General features: G+C 31.3%; 1 protein-coding gene across 1 annotated transcript in view; it reads right to left on the reverse strand.

Annotated features, from left to right (window-relative positions):
* LOC106682072 (nuclear pore complex protein Nup93) overlaps window positions 1–17,733 on the reverse strand; it is an 18,094-nt gene extending 361 nt beyond the window's left edge. The window contains exons 1-16 of the mRNA XM_014422724.3: window positions 17,309–17,733; window positions 17,054–17,234; window positions 14,860–14,988; window positions 13,778–13,945; window positions 10,276–10,430; window positions 10,106–10,195; window positions 9,274–9,411; window positions 9,047–9,184; window positions 8,522–8,697; window positions 7,276–7,467; window positions 5,688–5,814; window positions 5,431–5,578; window positions 3,139–3,231; window positions 2,827–3,066; window positions 1,733–1,887; window positions 1,549–1,600 (exon numbers count right to left, since the gene is read on the reverse strand). Of these exons, the coding sequence (XP_014278210.1) occupies window positions 1,549–1,600; window positions 1,733–1,887; window positions 2,827–3,066; window positions 3,139–3,231; window positions 5,431–5,578; window positions 5,688–5,814; window positions 7,276–7,467; window positions 8,522–8,697; window positions 9,047–9,184; window positions 9,274–9,411; window positions 10,106–10,195; window positions 10,276–10,430; window positions 13,778–13,945; window positions 14,860–14,988; window positions 17,054–17,234; window positions 17,309–17,478 (2,352 nt within the window). The 5' untranslated portion in view covers window positions 17,479–17,733. The remainder of the gene's footprint in view (window positions 1–1,548; window positions 1,601–1,732; window positions 1,888–2,826; window positions 3,067–3,138; window positions 3,232–5,430; window positions 5,579–5,687; window positions 5,815–7,275; window positions 7,468–8,521; window positions 8,698–9,046; window positions 9,185–9,273; window positions 9,412–10,105; window positions 10,196–10,275; window positions 10,431–13,777; window positions 13,946–14,859; window positions 14,989–17,053; window positions 17,235–17,308) is intronic.
* Window positions 17,734–21,766: the final 4,033 nt, after the last annotated feature.

Raw genomic sequence — 21,766 nt, forward strand, 5'->3', positions numbered from 1 at the left:
ATAATATACACACACACACACACACACACACATAATGGATATTTAAAATACAATTCAATCAAATTTGATAATTGTAATTGTCATGTCGAAAACATACTTTATTACAATAAAAAGCACTTCAAAATTAATCATAGCAATCTTATAATGTTTTGAGCCTTATAATTAACCAAATTATTTAATTCATGAGAAACAAAGTTGAAAGTTTATGTAACGAGATTTAAAGCTGTCATAGATTGAACCCAAAACATGCTCAGCCTATGTCTGATTAAGGAAAGGAATGATATGCTATACCATACTGTGATTCAAAGACTATATCTAGTCTATTCCACAAGATGAGATAAATTGGGTAAACAAAATCTTGTGAACTGCTGATTGGATGGGATGGGATTAACTCACTGAAGAGGTTCCAAGATTTCAGCACCAAAGTGAATGCTGAGGAACCTCTTAGAAGAGAGCAATCCACCCTATCCGCAGTTCATGTGCTCTTGTTAACCTGATTTCTCTCATCTCTTGGAATGTCTATGCTGGATTCAATATCCAGGATGTCTAATGGTCAACCATATTACAACTTCATGACCTTAATTTTTCTTTCATGGAATATTTATCTATCCTTCTAAACTGAACCACATTTGTTATTTCAGTAATTTATCATCATAAAGGTGATCAAATCCTATTTCTGACATGATCATTTAAAAAAATCCTCAGAGGCCTTAAAAATCAATACTTGATGTAACATAACCTCAGTTGCAATAGTTTTTATTTTATGAATGGAGTAAAGTTTAAACCCTATTGAACATAAATAAGTTGTGTAATCAATCAATTTATAAATTAAATAAATTGATACTGTAACTACTTGAATAATTTAAGAAATATTATCATACACAACTTCAATGCTATTGTTCAAAACTTTTGGCATGAATTATAATAAATATTAATTTTTTGTATCTATACATTTATTTGAGCAGACAGATAAAAAGTTAAAAAAAGTGCATTAATATACACTTGGAAGTCTTAAGTTAGTACCAGAGTAAAGGCTATGCACCATATTGTAACCCCTTATTAAAGCTCACAGGCTGATATTTTAATTAAATTAATAAACACGAAATCTATTTCTGCAAATAAACACAACACATTTATAGGCTGATTAATAATAAAGAAAGTACACAATATAAGCTATTAAAATTATTCACTCCATGATCTTTGCCTAACAATTTTCAACTAAAATTTTATTTATAAGGCAACTTAAAATGTATTAAGTACTAACTGAATTAAAATGTTCTTTACAAATAATGACAAAGAAAAATATTCATTTAGATAGAAGTAGATGGTCAGGGTTGCGGTCAAAAAATACCTTATTGTATCTTATTATTGTAATATTCTCAGTTTTCTTTTCTTTTCTTTTTTTTTTGTATCTTTTTAGCCCTGATGAAGCCCTACAAAGTGGGGCGAAACGTTGGACATTAAAATAGTTTTAAACTATTTGTTCTTTTTTTGACCGCAGCAACCCTGACCATCTACATAATATATATAAAAATATTCATTGTTTACCTTTGATTTAGCAACATCTTCCAATTTAGTAGCTCCAGACTTAACACTGCCTCTGTTAAAATAAAATGATGGAATCAATAAATTTTAGAAGTAAAGAATAAAAAACTCGCAAAATTCACAGAACCTATAATCAAGAAGGAAGATTCAGTGATTCTATTTTATATTTAAAAATATGCTACAATACCTCATTTTTTGATACTGGCTATGATAAATATTCATCATTGCCAATAAGATATCGGGAATATTTCTTGAGATACACTCGTCAAGAAGTCTGAAGTTGCTAACAGTTTTTTCTACATCATCAGCAATCATCGGTATGAGTCCAGTTCTATGAATAACCTGTTAACCAATGTGTTTTTTATTAGAAGTAATACTAATAAATGATAATAATAAAAATTTAACAGAATTTGTTAGCATAAGTAATAATATGTAAATAAATATCCATTATGATAGGATATCCAGGGTAATTTCAATCAAGAAGAGACTATCTGAGAGAAAAAATCAAAACTTTAGCAGGCTGCACGAATATAGAAGGTCAAAATGCTAATATTTCAGTATAATTTAAAATATAAAGTAATAATATAGACTATGAATTATTAATCAGTAAATAACAAAAAAATTAAAGATAATTTAGTGAAAAATTAAGTGCCTTAACAAAATGCTTCATATAATTAAGAAATTGCAGAAGGATCAGTAGTCTACAAATACATATTTTAACAACAAAACATTGTTGTTTAAGATGTTGAACTTTAAAAAAAAAAATTCAACTCATCATTTTAAGGCCATCTTAGTGAAACCATCATTTGTAGGAAACCTACATAGGTTTTTCCAATTTCAAGAATTCTTTCTCAAGAATGGTATGTTTATTTATTTAATTATATTAAGATTTATTCAGAATTACAAGGTATCTAGTTTAACGATTATATTTAATTTAGGTTATTTGACATTAAAACAATCATGAGAAAAGCAAGAACCAAATAAAGATTTTTAGTATTAAGCCACTGTCTATGGTAAAAAAAAAAATACTGTCAAATTTATAATAAAGTAGAGAATCCTATGACAGAGGACAAAAAAAAAACTGGATTCGTTTTTCATAGAAATTACTAATGCACACTTATGTATGCATCAATACACTGGGTGAATCTTTCTACACAAAATGTTGTCAACTTGTTACGAACTGTTGGATCATTAAAAAAATCAAACAATTATGAATTTATTTTTAATTTTCAAAATCTGATAAATAATTTAAAAAATGTATTTAAAATAATTTAAACTTACATCAAGAGCTTTTTCATATTCTCGTAAGTGATACAAATCAAAGAATTCTATGAGTTCTCTCATTTTACAAAAGCAAGTCAATGTAGCAGGAGTAGCATTTATTTCATGACCATCGTAACGAGAAAATAAATCAGTTGCTAACTTTACAAGCCTATTCCTGGGAGAGTTGAGATCAATACCAGATTTGGACACGTACTGACTCAACTGATGGTTCAGCAACTGCAATACTTTATTGTGATCCTAAAAAAAAAAAATATTTACTTACATTATTTGTTCAAAAAGAAAATCTGAATAATAACAAAAATTACTTACCCCACACAAATCGTATAACTTTATGGCATCTTCAAACAAGCCCCTGCTTTCCGCTATTTGAGCAATACTTTGAGTTATTTTATTTGAATCGATCTACAAAATAAAGAATGAAAATTCAAAATATATATATATAATTGTACATTTAATGCTGTTAGGGCAAGCTAATAGTGTAAAATGCTAGTTAGAACACTCGTACAGAAAATTATATTACAATTATAGCTATTTACTAATAAATAACATCAGCTAAAAAGAAATATAAGAATACACATATTCATATGTATTTTCCAATAGTCAAATTTGATGAAATAAAAAAAAAGTTTTTCCTCAATAATTTAGTATTGGATCAGTTAAATTTATTATATAAACATTTACAACCATTTTATTAAAATATTCCACAAAGGAAAAAATGAACTAGGATCATATTCTAATTTTATGTAAATTATTTTCAATGCTTTGCTTGAAAAGTGGCACATCTGACTAAAGTAATTTTTTTTTTTTTAATTTTGTGTTAGAGATGATGTATAGATTTAAATGTAGACTGCAGTTAATTTGTAACAACTCTTAATAGCTTTTGGAAAGTCTGTAGGATGACCTCAGTAAAGAAAGTAACTGCAGTTTACAGTACTACCTGTGGAATACCTCTGATTCTAAATAAAATCAAAACTTTTTTTTTTCATTAGATGTGCCACTATTCAAGCAAAACAGCGTTATACAAAATCAAGTTTTAATGGATCATTAAATTTTCAAAGCCTAGAATGAAAACAAAGGTAAAATGAATTATCAGTTAAAGCACAAAAGAGGAACTATGCACTTCAGCAACAAACTACTTAACATGTAAATTTTTTATTTTTAAAAAGTTGTTTTGGAAACTTTTCCATAAGATTATGTGTCCCCATAAGTCCTAGGAGTCGATATCTCTTGAAAAGGCAGAAGAGCAGGTTGGCTACAATAAAGAGGATGGCTCTACTGCGAGTCACTCGAGCAAACAGAACAGTGTCTCATGAGGAGATACAGGTGTTAGCTAGAGGAGTTCCTACCTATCTTCTCCTGCAGGAAGACTATTATCGAACCAAGATAAGAGGGAAGGTCTGGCAGATTTGCCGGAAAACCTCCAAACAAGTATTGGTGAAAACCCTAACAGATGGAAGAGGATCATCCAAGATGAAACCTTGCAAGAATGGAACCGACGGTGGGTGAATTGCCCAAAAGGGGCTACTCTTACGAAATACTTTCCTACTGTTGGTTCATGTCTAGAATCAAAGTGGGTTCTCCCTGACTACTGGGTTTCACAGTTCCTCACGGGGCATAGGGGTTTCTGAGCTAAGCTCACTGCACATCGCATTAACATCGATCATCTATGCCCAATTTTTCAGGTTCCAGAGACTGCCGAGCACATTGTAGTTGCCTGTACTACCTATGAAGCACTGAGAGCCAAGATAATGATGGAAACAGGACTCTATGTTTTGACGGAGAGTGATCTTCCTGAGCTGATGAAGAAAGAAAACTACCCGCACTATAAGACCTTTGTGTATGGGTGGAAGGAAGCTGTGGGCTCTACTCACTTCTCCTTGAGGATAAGCTACACCAGCAAGGCCTCTGCAGAAGAGCAAGATATATTTTGTAGCAAGAGCAAACTGTGTGCACAGCTATGTAATGTTTGTAATATGCAGCAATGAGTTGTACCCACTGCTGCGAACACCCGTATTGTCTAATAGGCAGGGTAGGGTGATAAATAAATAAATAATAAATGTCTCCATAAGGGAGGAGGAAACTGATGAAAGAATATTATAAATATCAACTAATATAGATCTTTTCAAAACATTTTAAAAAATGTCTGTTTTCATTATTGTGAACTAAATATTTGTTGATATGTGATACTAAAGAAATTTCACCTCTGAGATATAAAATTATTTTTAATTTGGAAGTTTAGCATATTATAAGATAAAAAATCATCAACAAGCCAGAAGATTATAAGCATAGATTGATTTGAAAATGGACAGTCCGAAACATCATTATATGGATAATTAAGTATGGTTGAAGTTTTAAGGTGATAAAATTTCTAACAATAGTATCAAATTATTAACTAAATATCATTTGTTGTCAATCAAAAAATTTATAGCTTTGAATGATGCAACCGATGATAGTTTTTACTAATCCTATAAATTTCATTAAATTCATTAATAAAAATTTAATAATTCCTTGAACTTAGCTCACTAGCTTAGTTGTCTAAATGGTGCTAAATTGAATCTGTTTGATTGAATCATCAATAACAAATTAAGGAAAACTAATTACCTTATCTTTAAATATAGATAACAGGCCAGGAACAACACCACTATTAGGGTCAACGCGGCCAAGTATGAGATCATACTGTTTGTTTTCAACAACATGATTGATAACACATGTTTCAAAAGCATTTCTATCGGTATTGGCAGGAAGTTTTCTACAACACAAGACAAAACAAATTGAAATTAGATAATGAATGAAACAACATAACTTAAAACAAATGATGGATGTTCAGACATAGAACATTACAAATAAATTTGACATACCTGAGGGTGTAGTAATAATGCAATGTTTCCTTGGGATCACTATTTTCAAAAGCTCGTGTGTACATGAGGACGAGCCGAGGAAGATTTAATCTTCTCATGGGAGGTTTATCACTTTCATCAATGACCACTGATTGAAAGAAGAATTATAAGGAATTAAGTATTTTAAATTAGTTAAGCATATAACTGACATGGGAAGACTAAAGAAGTGAGATCACCAATTTCAATGAAACTTTTTGGGGCGATACTAGAGCAAAAAATGTTTGATATCTGTCTGAGGGTTCTGGCAAATGCATTTCAGCAGCTGAGAAAAAACATAATAGATACACTTGGAAGTCTTATGTTAGTACCAGAGTAAAGGCTATGCACCATATTGTAACCCCTTATTAAAGTTCACAGGCTGATATTTTAATTAAATTAATTAACACGAATTCTATTTCTGCAAATAAACCCACAGCATTTATAGGTTGATCAAAAATAAAAAAAAAACACAATATAAGCTATTAAAATTATTCACTTCATGATCTTTGCCTAACAACTTTCAACTAAAATTTTGAGTGCCGAAACTAGATCAAAAAATGTTTGATACCTGTCTGAGGGTTCTGGGAAATGGATTTCAGCAGCTGAGAAAAAAAATAATAGACATTTTTTATACAATCATTATCTCTATGTTTAATTGTAATTATTCATCAAACAATTTTTTTACCCTGAAGATCAGAAAAAAAGAATTGTTGATTATATTAAATGAGCTTGAATATATACAAATTTAAAAAAAAAAAAAAAAAAAAGAGGCTTTCTGAGACAGGCCAAAAAATTGTTTTTGTAGTAAAAAATCGAGTCAGATTTGTTCTTAGAGTCCGGTTAAGTGGCATTTCATATAGTTGACGGGACCCTAAACAACTCTCAAGTTTGATGTAGATGGGTAGGGTAAAGTTAAAGTTAATTAATCACTAAAAAAAAAAAAAAATCCCACTTTGTTAGTGAAATCAATTCCAATTATTGTTTCAATACTGTACTTTTATCATAGAATGATGAATAATATATTAATTGATTTGTTTCCTTGTGTAGAGTAAGAAACAAATACTGCTGACTCTATTAAATGTATACAAAATCACAAAACCTAACATTCCTTCAGATAAATTAGGCCACAAATTTTTTTTTTTTTTAAAAGCAAGTAAAATTCGTTTTAGAGTCCTCAAAAAACCCGTTTTTTTTTTTTTCACTGGCGTGACAGACCGTGGAGATCCAAAGCCTCGCGCGATGTACTTAAAAATACCTGTAGATATCAATTTTCAGAGAAATAAAAAAATATTGTATGTACTCAGTTTACATCAGTTAGTACCAAACTCTATGACAGGTGTTGAATATTTTTTTATCTAGTATCAGCAAAAACAAGTTTATTAAAATCAGAGATTACGTCTTTATCCTTCCCATGTGAGAATGATACAAATCAAAATAAGGATATAATAAAATTCAGATAAATATTGGAAAATAAAACAAAATGCAAACCAACTTAATTAAAAAAAAATTCTCTTAAATTTGATAATATTAAGGGAATATTATCAAAACAAAAGAAATATGTTATACTTACAAAGTGGAGCATTAATTGATTTAGGAAGAGCCAATAACCCAAGATGATACAGCGCAATAGCCATATGCACACCATGAGCCTTGAATTTTTCCAATCGGACCAGAAAATCAATAGCTGATTCCCACTGGCCAGTTAGAACCAGCATTTGGAAAAAGACATGGGGCTGTTCTTGTGCTTTGTAGTATGATTCACCTAGAAAAAGGAATAAGAATTAAAGACAAAACTTTATTACTTCATTCTTTATATATCATATCTGAATGAATATAGATAATTTTTATATGATTTTTCACTGGAGTGTAAATAAAACATTTGTCTTTTAACTTAAATTTTTTATAAGTGATGAAATAATTAAGGCTTATTCCAATTAAATAAGAGATCAAGAGCTGAGCCCAAAAGCTGCAGTATGCAGATTCATACTAATAAAAACAAATCATGAATATCTACCAAAAAAGTCAATCATGGAATACATAACATTAACAGATCATTTCCTAAACTTTTCCTTTGTCTATACATCATACAACATAAAAAAGAAATACATGAGGGTTAAAGGAGGCAAATAATACAACAAAGATTCTGAGATATGTTTAAAAAACTTTTATTTTTGAAAAGTATATCCATTTAGAATTTATTTTCAAGAAGACGGTGGCAGTGGGAATTAGAAAACTTGTAATTTTTTTTACAATGCCCCAACCTCGATAACGAAGCAAAAAAGTGAAGACCCCCTCCTAATGTTCCTAATAAGTTATGACAGTTTTACAGGATCAAAATACTAGGTCTATTTTATAAATAGTGTTTTAGATAGAATAAATGATCATCCTGTGCCAACAACATTGTAATTGAATAGAATCGCTATGTACCTTATTCTGCTTTACAAGTGTGAAATACTTAGAAACCGTTCAAGCAATGACCCAGGATTTTACTTAAATGAACCATGTATACTACTACTCATATTATACATATTAAGTCATTACTTAAAAAGCTTATCAGTAAAATACAGATTTAGTTTTGTAAAACTAAACAACTTTATATAATATAAGGATAAATGACCTATTCGGACCTTCAGGATTAATTTTGGCCTGTCTGTTGGTACCATTACATATTGGAGCAAGGTCCACTATTGGCTATTACCTAAGTTTTAAGTTTAATAATCTCATTAACCCATTTGTTCTATCTAAAAGCATGAGTTTAGAAATGGTGTCGAACAAGTAATGTTATAGAACAATTTCAATAATAAAAAAAAAGTTACCATATTCTTCCAGGACTAAACTTTGTAAAAGAGAATAATGAATGGAGTCATGCATAGGTTCTTGCTCCTCTTCTCTGAGCTGCCAAAGCTTAATCCATAAATAATCATCAGCAGTTGTAGCAATTTGTCTGTGATCGTCATGAATGTCACAAGCTCCAAGAATGCAATAGACGGCTCTGAAAATGAGGTTAGTATAAAGTGAGAAAATTTCTAGTCAACCGAGTTTAAACATATGAGGCTAAGTCAATATTTATTTGCAATTTAGTTATATTTTTGTTTATGTTGGTAGTACTGTCGTTTTGCACACGACACATGCTTTTTCATTTGTTGTTATGTCTATGCAAGTTTCAAGCTGCTAGGTTAATGTTGTTATCATTTCGTTATAATTGAATAATGCTCATCTTTTCATTTTATTGCTGAGCATTATTAATTTCTTTTAACATTTGAGAAATCGTGTTAATAGATATACTGTCTAAAATAATCTTAGTTATATGGAAAAAAAACTATCAAAAATTAAAATTATACCTTTTATATGGATCGGGAGAAGAACGAACTACTCTTCTATAAATATCTTTAACTTCTTTTTCTTTTTCCAATGATAGATGTCTGTTAGGGGATTCCAAAAGATCAGACAATGCATTTATCATCTCATTTTTTGGTTTACTATAAAAATAAAAGCAATATATAAATTAAATTAAATTAAATAATAGAAGATAAGACAGAACAGAAAGGAGTTTTAAGTTCCAACTAACCCAGACTGTTCAAGAGCTTGTATAGCTGCCGCTATATCTCCACATCGAAGACAATAATACACCAATGGCCACAATGGAATGCCATCGGTTGTAATTTCATCAAGGCCAGGTTCATTTCTAACTTTTATTCTAACAAATCTGTGAAATAAATAAAAATCTACTATATAAAAATGTATAGCATTTGTTTTTTTACAAATTAAGAAAACATCAAGAAAGGACATCAACATTCTTCTTTAATTAAACACCTAATTACCAACAGTGAGTCAAAATGATGTAAGATTATCGACTTGTGAGTGTTTAATTTAAAGTTTACAACAAAACTGAAGCTGACAAGTTTAAATTTAATTGAGCTCTGCAAGATACTTCAAAATCTACATTTGAAGTTGTGTGGAAGTTTTGTTTACAAATTTATATCAGAATCTATACAACATACATTCTATTCTATGTTAAACTGCATTCGAAGTTATCCTAGTTCTAATGACCATAAATCAATTTAAGTGAAAAATAAAACTATGAAATTAATTTTAAAAAGGAAATATTTTCAGTAGTCTGAAATAGATTCATGTATTCAATTAGTGGTTTCTTCAGAAACAATCACATCAGATATGAGAGATCATAATATGTATTTAACACAAAAATACTTCAACGAATCTTTTTTAACTTTGTAACGTTAATTCTTTAGTTTCATCCAGCCCTTCTAAAGAGCTATATATCATTTTTAAAAGAACATTATAGCTATTCCTGGTGTTCTATTCTCACAGCAAAAATATAATACATGTATTTTAATTAAAACAAAAACAAGTAATATTGTTCAAACCAATTTTATACACACCCACTAACTAACGGGAATGTTCCAGGAATTCCTCCAATCCTAGCAGTATTCCTGTTAAATGCGACAGCACTAGTCATGTACTCTTTATACCTGCAATTGACGACAACAAAAAAAAGATATTAGAAAAAATGTAATATTACAAAAACAAATACAGATCAATGGAGTAATACCTTTGCTCAAGATATGCAAGAGCTTGACGTATCATAGCATCCTGCGCTAATTTTCTTGATCTTATGGCTAATATGTCTTCTTCTTCGTCACAAAAAACACCAGAGGGCCTGAGTTCAGCCATGAAGCGTAGCATTTTCCACATCTCATTTATTTTCTATCAAAACATAGTCATTAATATACACTGAATGAAAATAAAACTGACACACCTTGAATTTATCTAATTCTATTTTTTTTTTTTTTTTTTTTTACCATACACTAATAGTTTTTGTATGCAATCATTTAATTTTTTATCATAGGTGAACAAAAAACATGTGAAATAGAACTTAAATTTGTAAAAATCTTGACTTGACACTACCCTGCCACACAATACAAATATGGTTACGAAGAAGTACGTTACTGAGATGGGTGTTCTCCTATCTTTCAGCAGGCAATTCTAAAGAACAATTCAAAAACTTTTTAGGATTAGCTAGAGCAGCGTGGAAGAATCAATACCAGATAAAAGGGATTACATCAATTAAAAGACAATATACAATTCCATAAAATTATTAAGATTAAATGTGGTTATTTTTATATTTTGACACAATCAAATCATATATCTATTTTTTCTTATTATTGTGAGAATAAATGGATACATTTGACCATTTTACAATAATTTATTTATAAATGGAAAAAAAATATATTTTGTATTTTGGTTAAAATAAACTATAATTTAAGTAAAACTACCTCGGGTGGAGAAAACAAAACAAAAAAAAATGCTTTGGAACTGGAAACAGACCTATAATATAAAATTTATGGTGTCCACTTAGAATAATGAAGTCAAATAAACTGAACTATACCATTACGAAGAATCATAGATCTAGTACTTGATAGAGAAGTACTGTTTTATGAACAATGGTTACAAAAGGATTAGGTCAGCATTTACAATCTACCATCAGGTTTCTCTCCGGGAAGTTCCAATTACCTACTTCATAGAAACTATTTGTTTATGCCTCAAGAGGGTCTTATTTTTTTTTTAGACTTTGTATAATAATACCGAAACATTTTTCCATAGTTTTTTTATTTGCTTATAAAATTAAAAAAAAGTAATGTAAAAAACAATTTTTTTTCTGTAATATAAAAATGTTAGCAAAAACAAGTAAAAAAGGTATATTTTTATTGTCCACTATATTCATTCCACACATACACACACACTATTTATATTAAATAGATAGTAACTGTATACATGGGCTATTTCGTAGCATATTTCAACACAGAGAATAATCAAAATAGCTAACACGACGACTTGGGAAAAGTTTTGTCAAGAACTTGGAACAAAACTATAGAGAGGATATTAGGAAGTTCTGGCATATTAGGAAAGCCTTAAAGGGTAAGAGGTTAAAACCGGTCAGGAACGTTAAATACATGCATGGGAAGTTGGTGATCGAAGAAAAGGAAGTTCTGAAGATCTGGAGACAGTTTATCCAGAGAAAATTTAAGATGGAAGAATGTCTTCATCCATAATTACAGAGACTGCAGAAGGAAAGGTAGAGTAGATGATACCTATCCTAAAGATATGGATGAGGTAGAGTAGGCAGTCAACAACATCCAGCTAGGGAAAGCTCCAGGGCCAGATGGCATAGCTCCAGGATTTACAAAATATGGTAGCAATGAAATGATTAAATGCTGTTTCAGAAGATTTGGGACCTTAAGTTGCTGCCAGGAGAATGGGAAAACAATATCTTAATCCCAATTCACAAGAAAGGTAACAAAGTGAATGTGATAACTATAGGCCAATATGCCTATTCTTAGTAGTGTAAAAGATATACAGTAGGATATTAGAGCAGCGACTAAGGAGTATTGTGGAACAAGATATCGAAGAAGAGCAAGCGGCCTTAAGACATGGAAGACACACCCAAGACTACATTTTTTCTTTGAGAATGATAGTAGAGAAAGGGTGGGACCGGGGAAGGGCATTCCTGGATCTGAGGGCAGCTTTTGACTCAGTCCGGAGGCAGGAGATATGGGACACACTAATAACAAGAAGAGTGCCAGCAAATTTGGTAAGTGCAATCAAATCAGTTTACCAAGACCCAAAGGGCATTGTAAGACTTTATGTCAGACATTGCTGTCTTTCCACTTTTATAAGGGAATAAAGTAGGGAGACATTCAAAGCCTACTATTTGTCCTCCTTATGGATGATAAGGAAGGAGTGTAAAAGGAGATCCCCAAGAGCACCAGTACGTTTTTGGAGCCTAACTCCAGTACTGGCTCGAGCGATGATATATACAGATGATATCATACTGATAGATGACTCTGAAGAGGCCCTTCAGACATTCTTGGATGAATGGAATAAGGAACTGAAGATAAATTTACAGGTTTACAAATAAACCCTAACAAAAGTAAAATCATGTGTGTTGGAAGAGAAAACGCAGAGCCTAGGATGTTGTGTAATGGTGAACCCCTAGAACTTACGAGTACTTATACGAATCTAGGGCCCATAATAAGTAAAGATGGTAAAATAGACCAGGAGGTTTTAAATCGAGTGAAGAAGGCCAATAGAGTGTAACATCAGATTTCCAAAACTGTTATAGGCAAGCAAGAAGTAAGTAAAGATGCCAAAATACAGATATTTAAATCCATGTTCCTCCCAGTCCACCTGTATGGATCAGAAATGTGTTATCCTACAAACAATTAGGATAACATCAGTAGAAATGAGATTCCTCCAGGAGGGACTGCATCAGAAATGAAAGAATTTGGGAGGATCTGGGTGTGAAATCAGTGTGATACCATGCAAGAGCAGCAACTAAAATGCTATGGACACATCTGTAGAATTGACTATACCAGAAAAGCCAGGTGGTATTTGGATGCTAGGCCGGAAGGAAGACGGCCTCAAGGCAGACCCAGGTGCATGTATTCTGATTACATCAGAAAACTAGAGGCAACAAGAGGACACACCATCTCAGAGATGAGAAGACTAGCCAGGAACAGGGACCAATGGGCTAAATGGACTGAGACAACAACTCCATACTTGATGGCTCACAGGAGTTAAGAGGAAGAAGAAGAAGTAAACGCATACACTGGCTTTTTCGTAACATATTTCAACACTTAAATATTTTTTAAGCATCAAAATTCAGTCTTCAGTAAAGACTGGAGCTTGAGGAGGGAACACAAGGGATTAAAAATGTTGAGCATATCAAAATTCACTCGAGTTAAATAATATGATAAACAAACTCATGACACACTTGTTTCTTTCCTCTTATGAACATGTATATGTTAAAGACAGCACCTTAATTTAGTTAATATTTAACTTGATCATAGTAAAAATAATGTTCAATGTATAAACATTAATTTACAATTAATCCTTTGAAACAATTTCATATTGTTCTCTCTTTTTTATTCAGCTTCTCAAAAAAAAAGAGAAAAAACTGAAAATTTTTAAAGATATTATCTCAAATATCTAACAGAAAAAAACCAAAATTGAACACTATAATTTATTTACTAATAAAACAAGTAATAACAAACCTGATTATTAAATTTTTCAGCTGTTTGTGAAAATTGTTTTAAAATGTTTGGCCGTTCTATCCTCTGAATATCAGCATTATTATATTCGATAAGACACTGAGCATAAGCTATATCTTCTTGGTTTAACGAACTTTGCATACCAAACAATGATTCATTTAATACAGTTCTCTGAAACATAAAATATTTTTATTAAATGTCTGTATTTCAGCCAAGACAAAAGTCATAGTTATAGATATCAAAAATCACATAGATCATAAAAAATCTCATAAAAATTTCACTTAATTTTTCCAGACACAATTTATTGAATATTGCACTTCAGGGTCTTTGGTTTGTAAAATCTCATAAATAACTAGAAAATTCTGCAGCTGTAGGCTTAATGCTGTTTAAAGAGCTAATAAAGGATCAAACAAATGTTTGCTGCTGGGAAGGTTATCAGTGCATAGCATTATTTAATTTCTTAAAGTTATTATAAGATCTCACAAGGTCAAGAAAAATCCTTAGGGCTAAAGGAAACCCAGATCCAAATCAATTCCTTAAATAAGGGCTTACATAATGAATTAAAAAAAGCAATCTTCGCTTAAATACCTTTACTTTTGTTTATTCAAAAAAAATAAACAGTTCTCAATGTTAGAAATAATAAATGATGGATAAATACAAAATATTGAAGAATTTTATGGATAACTAAAGAATAAAAACAGGAACACATCTGATTCGAAAGGGAATAGCCAAGACCTCCCGATCTTTCCAGATTGTATTAAGGCTTCATTACCTTTTGTTAAACTGTTGTATTCTTGGCAAGAACAAAATTTAATTTGCTATTCCCACCTTGAGCAACCCTAAAATACGAATCTTAATAGCAACAGAGAAACCAAGTGAAAGTTATGTGATGTGCAAACCACAACAATTTTTCTTTTTAATTAAATAAAAAATCCTTGCTCCTAAACTTCATATAATCTTACTCTCATTTTATATTTCCCAAGAAAATAACATAAAGGTAAATTGAATAATAACTGGACAAAATTATTCTATAGCACAGAACAAATAAAATTTGAAATGCTCTGAATAAATATTTACAAAATTACCTCTCGTCTAAGTGGAACATCGACAATTTCTTTTGAATAGCCCAAAAGAGAGTTCATCAGATTTATTTTATGATTTCCCCATTCTTCAAAAAGTTTCCTTGTATGGAGCTTTTCAACACTATCAAACGTCTGAAAATGAAAAGATTTATAATTAAATATATATGAGCAGAGAAAAAAACATTAATTTAAACATTATTAAAAATAATAAGATTAAATTTTCTCTGATTATCATCTGAAAGAGGTTTGACATAACTAATTTTTATATAATCCTTTGCTCATTTTTATGTAATCCTTTAATATTTAAAATAAGATTTCAAAGTCACAATGTAATTAGAAACCAGTCTCAAAGTTTAGCAGGTATCCATTGTGGAAAAAAAAGAAGTGAAAATGAGGACTGGAAAATCAAAACCCGATTCAATCATAGTGGGGGAGGGGAGAGGTTACTAACAGTTTATGACGTGTGCAGGGGATCAATATGCATTTGATTATTAGCAATGTAGCCGGTTCAGAAGTTTTTGAGACATGCTGTGAAAAAGAAACTTCGCCAAAGGAATTCCAATTTCCTTTACAAGGGAAAACGATCATTTTGGAAGAGTAATACAGAGTCAAAGCAAATATTTGATCATGAGCAAAGTTAAGCGAAATCAATGTGCAAAGTCACACAAACTCCAAGTCTATTAAACCCATACCACACTGAAAAAATATAAACCTTCAAACTATAAACGTTAACCATTAATAAACATGAACCGTACATACCTTTTTTTTAAAGCAGGTAAATCCAAATAAAGATTTACTTTAACTATAAAAATCAGAATAGTTAGCAATAATACCCAAATCTATGTTCTACACCAGAACATGATGTTAAATTCAAGTAAATCATATCTGTCCAATTTTACTCAATTAGGAATCAAATAAAACCCACATGTTACAGGAATTAGGCATAGAAATAGATTATAAGACACATAATATAAATCTTTTATTGTTGAGGAATTATGAGAGAAACTGAACAGTTATGTGGTGAAAGAAGCATCACTGGCAACAGATGATATGAGGAGTGATTATACACAACCGAGGTAAGGGCAGTATCCTCTTGATAAAAGACATATTTAAACACTTTGACTAGGAGAACTTCTCTGGAAAATCCCTTAAAAACACAATTTTTATTTGCTAATATTTTATTTTATTTTAATTTAAATAAGCATTCTCTGGAAAATTCCTTAAAAACACAATTTTTATTTGCTAATATTTTATTTTATTTTAATTTAAATAAGCATTCTCTGGAAAATTCCTTAAAAACACAATTTTTATTTGCTAATATTTTATTTTATTTTAATTTAAATAAGCATTCTATATTGAATAAAATGTAATATTTAGTCAAATACAGTTTAAATACCTGTTTTTTAACAATGACTATTGGCGTCACCTTTGTACATCACTGAATCTATGTACGCAATCAGCTGATACATGAATGTTTTCCGAGTTTTTTAACCGAATTACTGAATAAGGACTCTAGAAAGTAATTGTATATCATCACATTTTCTATGAAACATTGAGATAACGTGGAATAATCCAAAACAATGTAAATAACAATTTTTTAAAATAAAAAACATTTTAAAAGAAACTTTTGAACATGTAAAAAATATAAAAGAAAATGTTATTTTCTTCAAAAATAAATTTAAATAATGTTAATAACAAAAAATAAATTTGATGAAAAAAACATTTGCAGGAGTGTAAACAATCTTTAAAGGCTCCCTCCCCAGAACCAGAACGATTGGAAATGGTGAAAGCTAGGACAGTACTAAACACGGTTCTGAGCAATCCAAGGTGAAAGGGAGGTGCTAGAGCTCTTTCTACCTCTCCTCTTCCATCTCTGCGGAAGTCAACAGCAGGGTTCTAATTAAAGCAATATTAATAATAGTGTAGGTCATAACTTACAATAATAGAGGAGTGTGAGAGCAGATGCCCACCCACCAGTTAGAGTGGCACTTGTGTACTGTTACCATAAAAACTTAAGTGAAACAAACAGTGTTTTCAATTTAACTGTGACCACTTCTTAGTCTTTGACGATCGTTTTACGGCTAATAACTGAAGAAATCTTCAGTATTTTATAGATCACTATTTATATTGACAGAAATTAAGTTAATTCACTGAATAACTTAACTTAACATCACAAATTCAGAAAATCTATACTTACCGACTTGTTTGTTGACTCGATGAGCTGTAAAATTGCATTTTCAGATTCATTTTTCAAAAAATTTTGAATATCAGTAACTGGAATAGGATCTAATGGTTCAAATGTCTTGCGAGAACTTAAAATCTGAAGCTTTTGGGTAACCTGTGGCAAATCAAGGCCCTTTGTCCCCAACAATAAATTCCTAAAAGACAATATATATTAATATTCAGAGCTCTTCTAAAACAGTAAACTTGTGATGACCCAGTAAGATCTTACGCTTGAATATCCTGAGCTCCAGTTGCAGTTACTCTTGACCATAATGTCTGAGATTCTTCAAGTATTTGTTTTAAAGACCTCTCTACTTTGGGCAAATCACCAATGCCTTCAAATTCTGAAGCAAGCTGCTCTGCTTCGTACACAAGATCGGAAAAATCAGCCTCAGCCATATTTTACTTATGAAGCAGTTCAATATACATCATTCTTTAGATCATCAAGTTTTATTAAGCACAAGCAAGTTTTGAAACAAGTTGTGCCACATTAAGTGTAAATAAAAGCAATATCACAATAGCTAAATAAATTTTAAGAAACAATGTACCAAAAATTAAAACAAAATAAATTCAGTTTACATAAATATTAACTAATGCATAACCAAACAACTTAAGAGCGGTTAACCGCCTTGTGGAATACCGGGTATCAGGAACATCATCGATGATTTAATTGCCAAGCGGACAAAGAGGTAAATTTTTATACTGATTATAATATAAAATATTATCATATAGCGTACATGGAGCATATCATAAAGCATTAATATTTCCAATAAATATTGAAAAAATAAACTTTACTTAAGTCAAAGATCATTCAATACATCTTAATACTGAGGACTACCTAAACAATATTTTTATGTTATATATGAAAAAAAAAATGAAGAATGCTTCGGATTACCAGAGACTGCACTGTTCTTTTATTTATTTTTTTTTTTCGGTTGACACTATAGATCACGAAGATCTTTACCCACGTGATGAGGTCTTATGACAGAAATTGTTGTGTGCGCGAGCATACATGATCTGAAGGGGTTACTCAACCTCACGTTGTCTCGAACAATGTTTTCCATAATGAATACTACCTATAGCTCCTTAACCAGTTAATTTTGGGCCGATTCGGCAATTTCCTTTGTACCGACTTATCCTCGGACACAAGGCCTTGACCAATTGATGTAGATTCACGGGGCTGTCTTTCCCTGGTGTTCGGGATTTCTCATAATTTTATTGGACTGATAAAAATAACCGTGGCACATGAAAACAGGTAAGAAAATATTGTACCAATGAGAGGTGAGGATGCTCTTGCATGTCAACTATTCAATTGAGCAATGAAAAAGGCATTTAGGGATTCAGATACAATATATTACTCATTGGTAAAGCTCTTAGTACTAGCGAAAGACTTAGCCATTACAGGAAGATTGCCATAAGCAATAAAATAAGCATTTTTTATTCTTGAAGAAAGCAAGTATTCCAACAGATCTCTTCTTTTTTTTTTTTAAGACACTCCACAGCGAAGGTGATGGTTGCCCAGTTATCTACAGGTGTCCAATCTATCCTAACCATGGTAGGTGGTCAAGTTTTTCATTTTGTGGGGAAATGAAAAAAGTCAACGCCCCCAGGCCGGATTCGAACCGGCGCCGCCCACAGATCTCAGAACGATATACCCTAGACCTTTCCATCTGAGGTGCGGACGGCCTTGAACATATCCTTGTACCTGGAGTGAAAGTGCAGATTTATACCTACCTCTTAGAAACAATTGTCGAATTTTTGCATATTCTGGATCCCAGAATACCAGTAATAATAAAATGGAAAAATAGACAAGAAGAACAGTGCCTGTAAACCGTAGCTACTTTGGGCTGAGACCTATATTATGAATTGTAAGCAAACATATGCTACATAAACATACTGGGCTACACATTCAGAATATTATAAAAGTGAATTGGTCGAGATTTATTCGGGAGTTCATCCACGAAGTAAAAGTCAACCTTCCACGTTTATTAGACGGACCCCGCTATATTCAATAATATGTCATAAACCCACATTTTACTTCATCGTCATTATCCTCGGAAGTCTTTATGCTTGTCATTGCGATTTCGAATCTTCATCCTTGGAATAAGGTCGAATACGCTACCCATATGAATCCTGTCATTAAGAACCCTTTAAGCACCTAAAAGTAGAAAAAATGTCTTGACATGAAAAGTTCAACCTAAACAATAGTTATCGCTGCCTTCATATCAAATAGTACACTTCCTGCCAGTAATCCTTGTTAGGTCACTGACTTTCTTTCAAATATCTAAATCGTATTTCTTAACCTCGTTTTTGATCGAATTTAGTACTAATGCTGTACTAAAGCTTTTATGGTCCCAAGTTCTTATAATTACTTAAATTTCTTGGGATTCAAAAGACTTCCATTAAATATTTCAGGTGTCTTATCTACTTTTGTCAATAACCTAATTATAACGAATGAGGTTTTTTTATGAAAACTTTATATTACTACGTATATGTACAGATAATTGACCGTAAGATAACTGAAATGAGATGGTCAGGGCTACGATCAAGAGGGAAGAAAATATAATTATAAATTATTTATTTATTTTCTGCCAACGTTTCGATCTACGTTGGAGATATTCAGCGCTGTAAGGTGGAAGTATAAACAGAGATCCCTAGAATGTCAGTCGATGGGTCTCTGTTTACGCTCTCCGAACAGCTCTAATACTATAACTATAATGTAGGTTGAAACGTCGGGAGAAAATAGATAAATAGTTGATCATTATTTTTTCTTCCTTCTTGACCAACTCCTTCAAATTATATTACTACTTATAACCACCAACATGTTTTTAAAATAGGCTACACAGGGTATGACAAAAGTCATTTTATTTATTATAGTTTTTTTAGTCAACTCTTATCGGGCCTCCTACTGTTCCCTAAGGATTTGATTTTGCTCTCTTGACTCATCAATTACACATTTTAAAGCAGTTTTTTCAACGACTTATTTATGCATTTCTTGACAGCCCAAGTAGTTAATGTTGTGGAACTTGAGATCATATTGACTATCAGTGCTACCGATTCACTCGACCAAAAAATACCTGCTTAGCATATTGAAAATATCTGTTTATCCGACTAATACCCGCCACTTTACCCGCTCGGGAAATCGTTGTAACTGTAGCCGTGAGATTGTTCTGTCGTAATAGTTGTTAGTACAAATAATACCAGAGAAGCAACTGTCACGTTAACTATCATATGTGTACGCCTTGAAAATTTTAGAAAAATATTTAGCCATTCACCGTTGCGTTGAATGGAATTCAAAAACGTGACATGTTTGACCACGTCGATTTTGCAAACTCACATTTCAAGTCATTTTCTTTCGAATATTCTACCAGTGGGTGTAATTCAATTGTTGTATAAAATTCAGTAGTATGTGTTTCCTTTGAATGAAACCTCAAAATCTGACCAATTCGAGTCCAAATTTCACCTGAAATGCACCCGCTTCGGACCGTAAGACTTGGTGGTCATAGTTGTACCCGATAAGAAATATCCTCTAGATTATCCATAGCTTTATGTTCATCCATTGAATAAAAGTGTCATTGTCTCCTAGTCTTGAAATTCATCTTTTTCAGTCCATGAGTTAAATTTTTTCTCTTTTCTTCAATTCTTTTTTAATCTTTAACTTTTAATAGTATTTTATTCGCGACTCATCTGAATTCTTATTACATAAAACCTCACCTTTACATGAACTCCCTCCATGGAATTAGAATTTTAAAATTCTAACTAGCATGATCTAGGAAAATTAAAATTTAATCACAATTCACAGAAGGTTGGTAGATTTGTTTCCCACTAACAGTACATCTTACTGGTGAAAACAATTTTGAAATTTGTATGGCATTTTTGGCTTTTCACTCATGAACGTTTTATGGAATTGGATGCTTAGATATAATGGAAAACTATAAGCCTTATGTTAATTCGATTAAATTAATTCTTTATTCCATATAATAGTGCCTTATTAACTTTATGTCTGAAGATCTGTTGTGAGACCTTCCACAAACAAGGGAGAATTTTATAATCATGTTCAAAACAATTTTGTTAGTGAGACACAGTACATGTTTAGACTTGATGATAAAGAACTATGAATAGCTTTTGAGTTATTATTTAAGAAACCTTATTCCTCTACAAAACGTTATTCCTTCCTGAGACTAGAAAGGGCATCTGCTAAAATGAGATTAAGACTTTGTTTTACTAGATTGGTCATTTGGACCCCTGAGTGGCAGGCCTATGATTATAGGTTACTATGGTGATGAACTTCGATAGACCATCATATCCATCACCCACAGGATGGCTCACATGTGATATTGGATCAATGCAATACCCATCCCAAGTACACTGAATATAGAATTAGTTAAAGTTGTGAAGTTTAGTATGACTGTCATTTCTGGCTGCCACTTTCCCTAGATTCATTTTTCATTCTTATGCTAATTCATATTAAAGGGTTTTAAATAATGCTAAAAACGAATTTTTTTTTACATAAAAAAAAGTTTAGTCTACTTTACTGAGGTGTCATTAAGTTGTTATTTTATTTTTTAAATACATTTTAGCTCATTTAATACAAATAGCAATATTTTAAACATAAAAACAAATTGATTACTATATGTTCTCTTTAAATCCATAAAGAGCTTAGGCAGAAAATTTATATTGAATATTT

This window comes from Halyomorpha halys, unplaced genomic scaffold (genome assembly GCF_000696795.3).
Source record: "Halyomorpha halys isolate HHAL.00 unplaced genomic scaffold, Hhal_1.1 Scaffold387.1, whole genome shotgun sequence".
Taxonomy (NCBI): domain Eukaryota; kingdom Metazoa; phylum Arthropoda; class Insecta; order Hemiptera; family Pentatomidae; genus Halyomorpha; species Halyomorpha halys.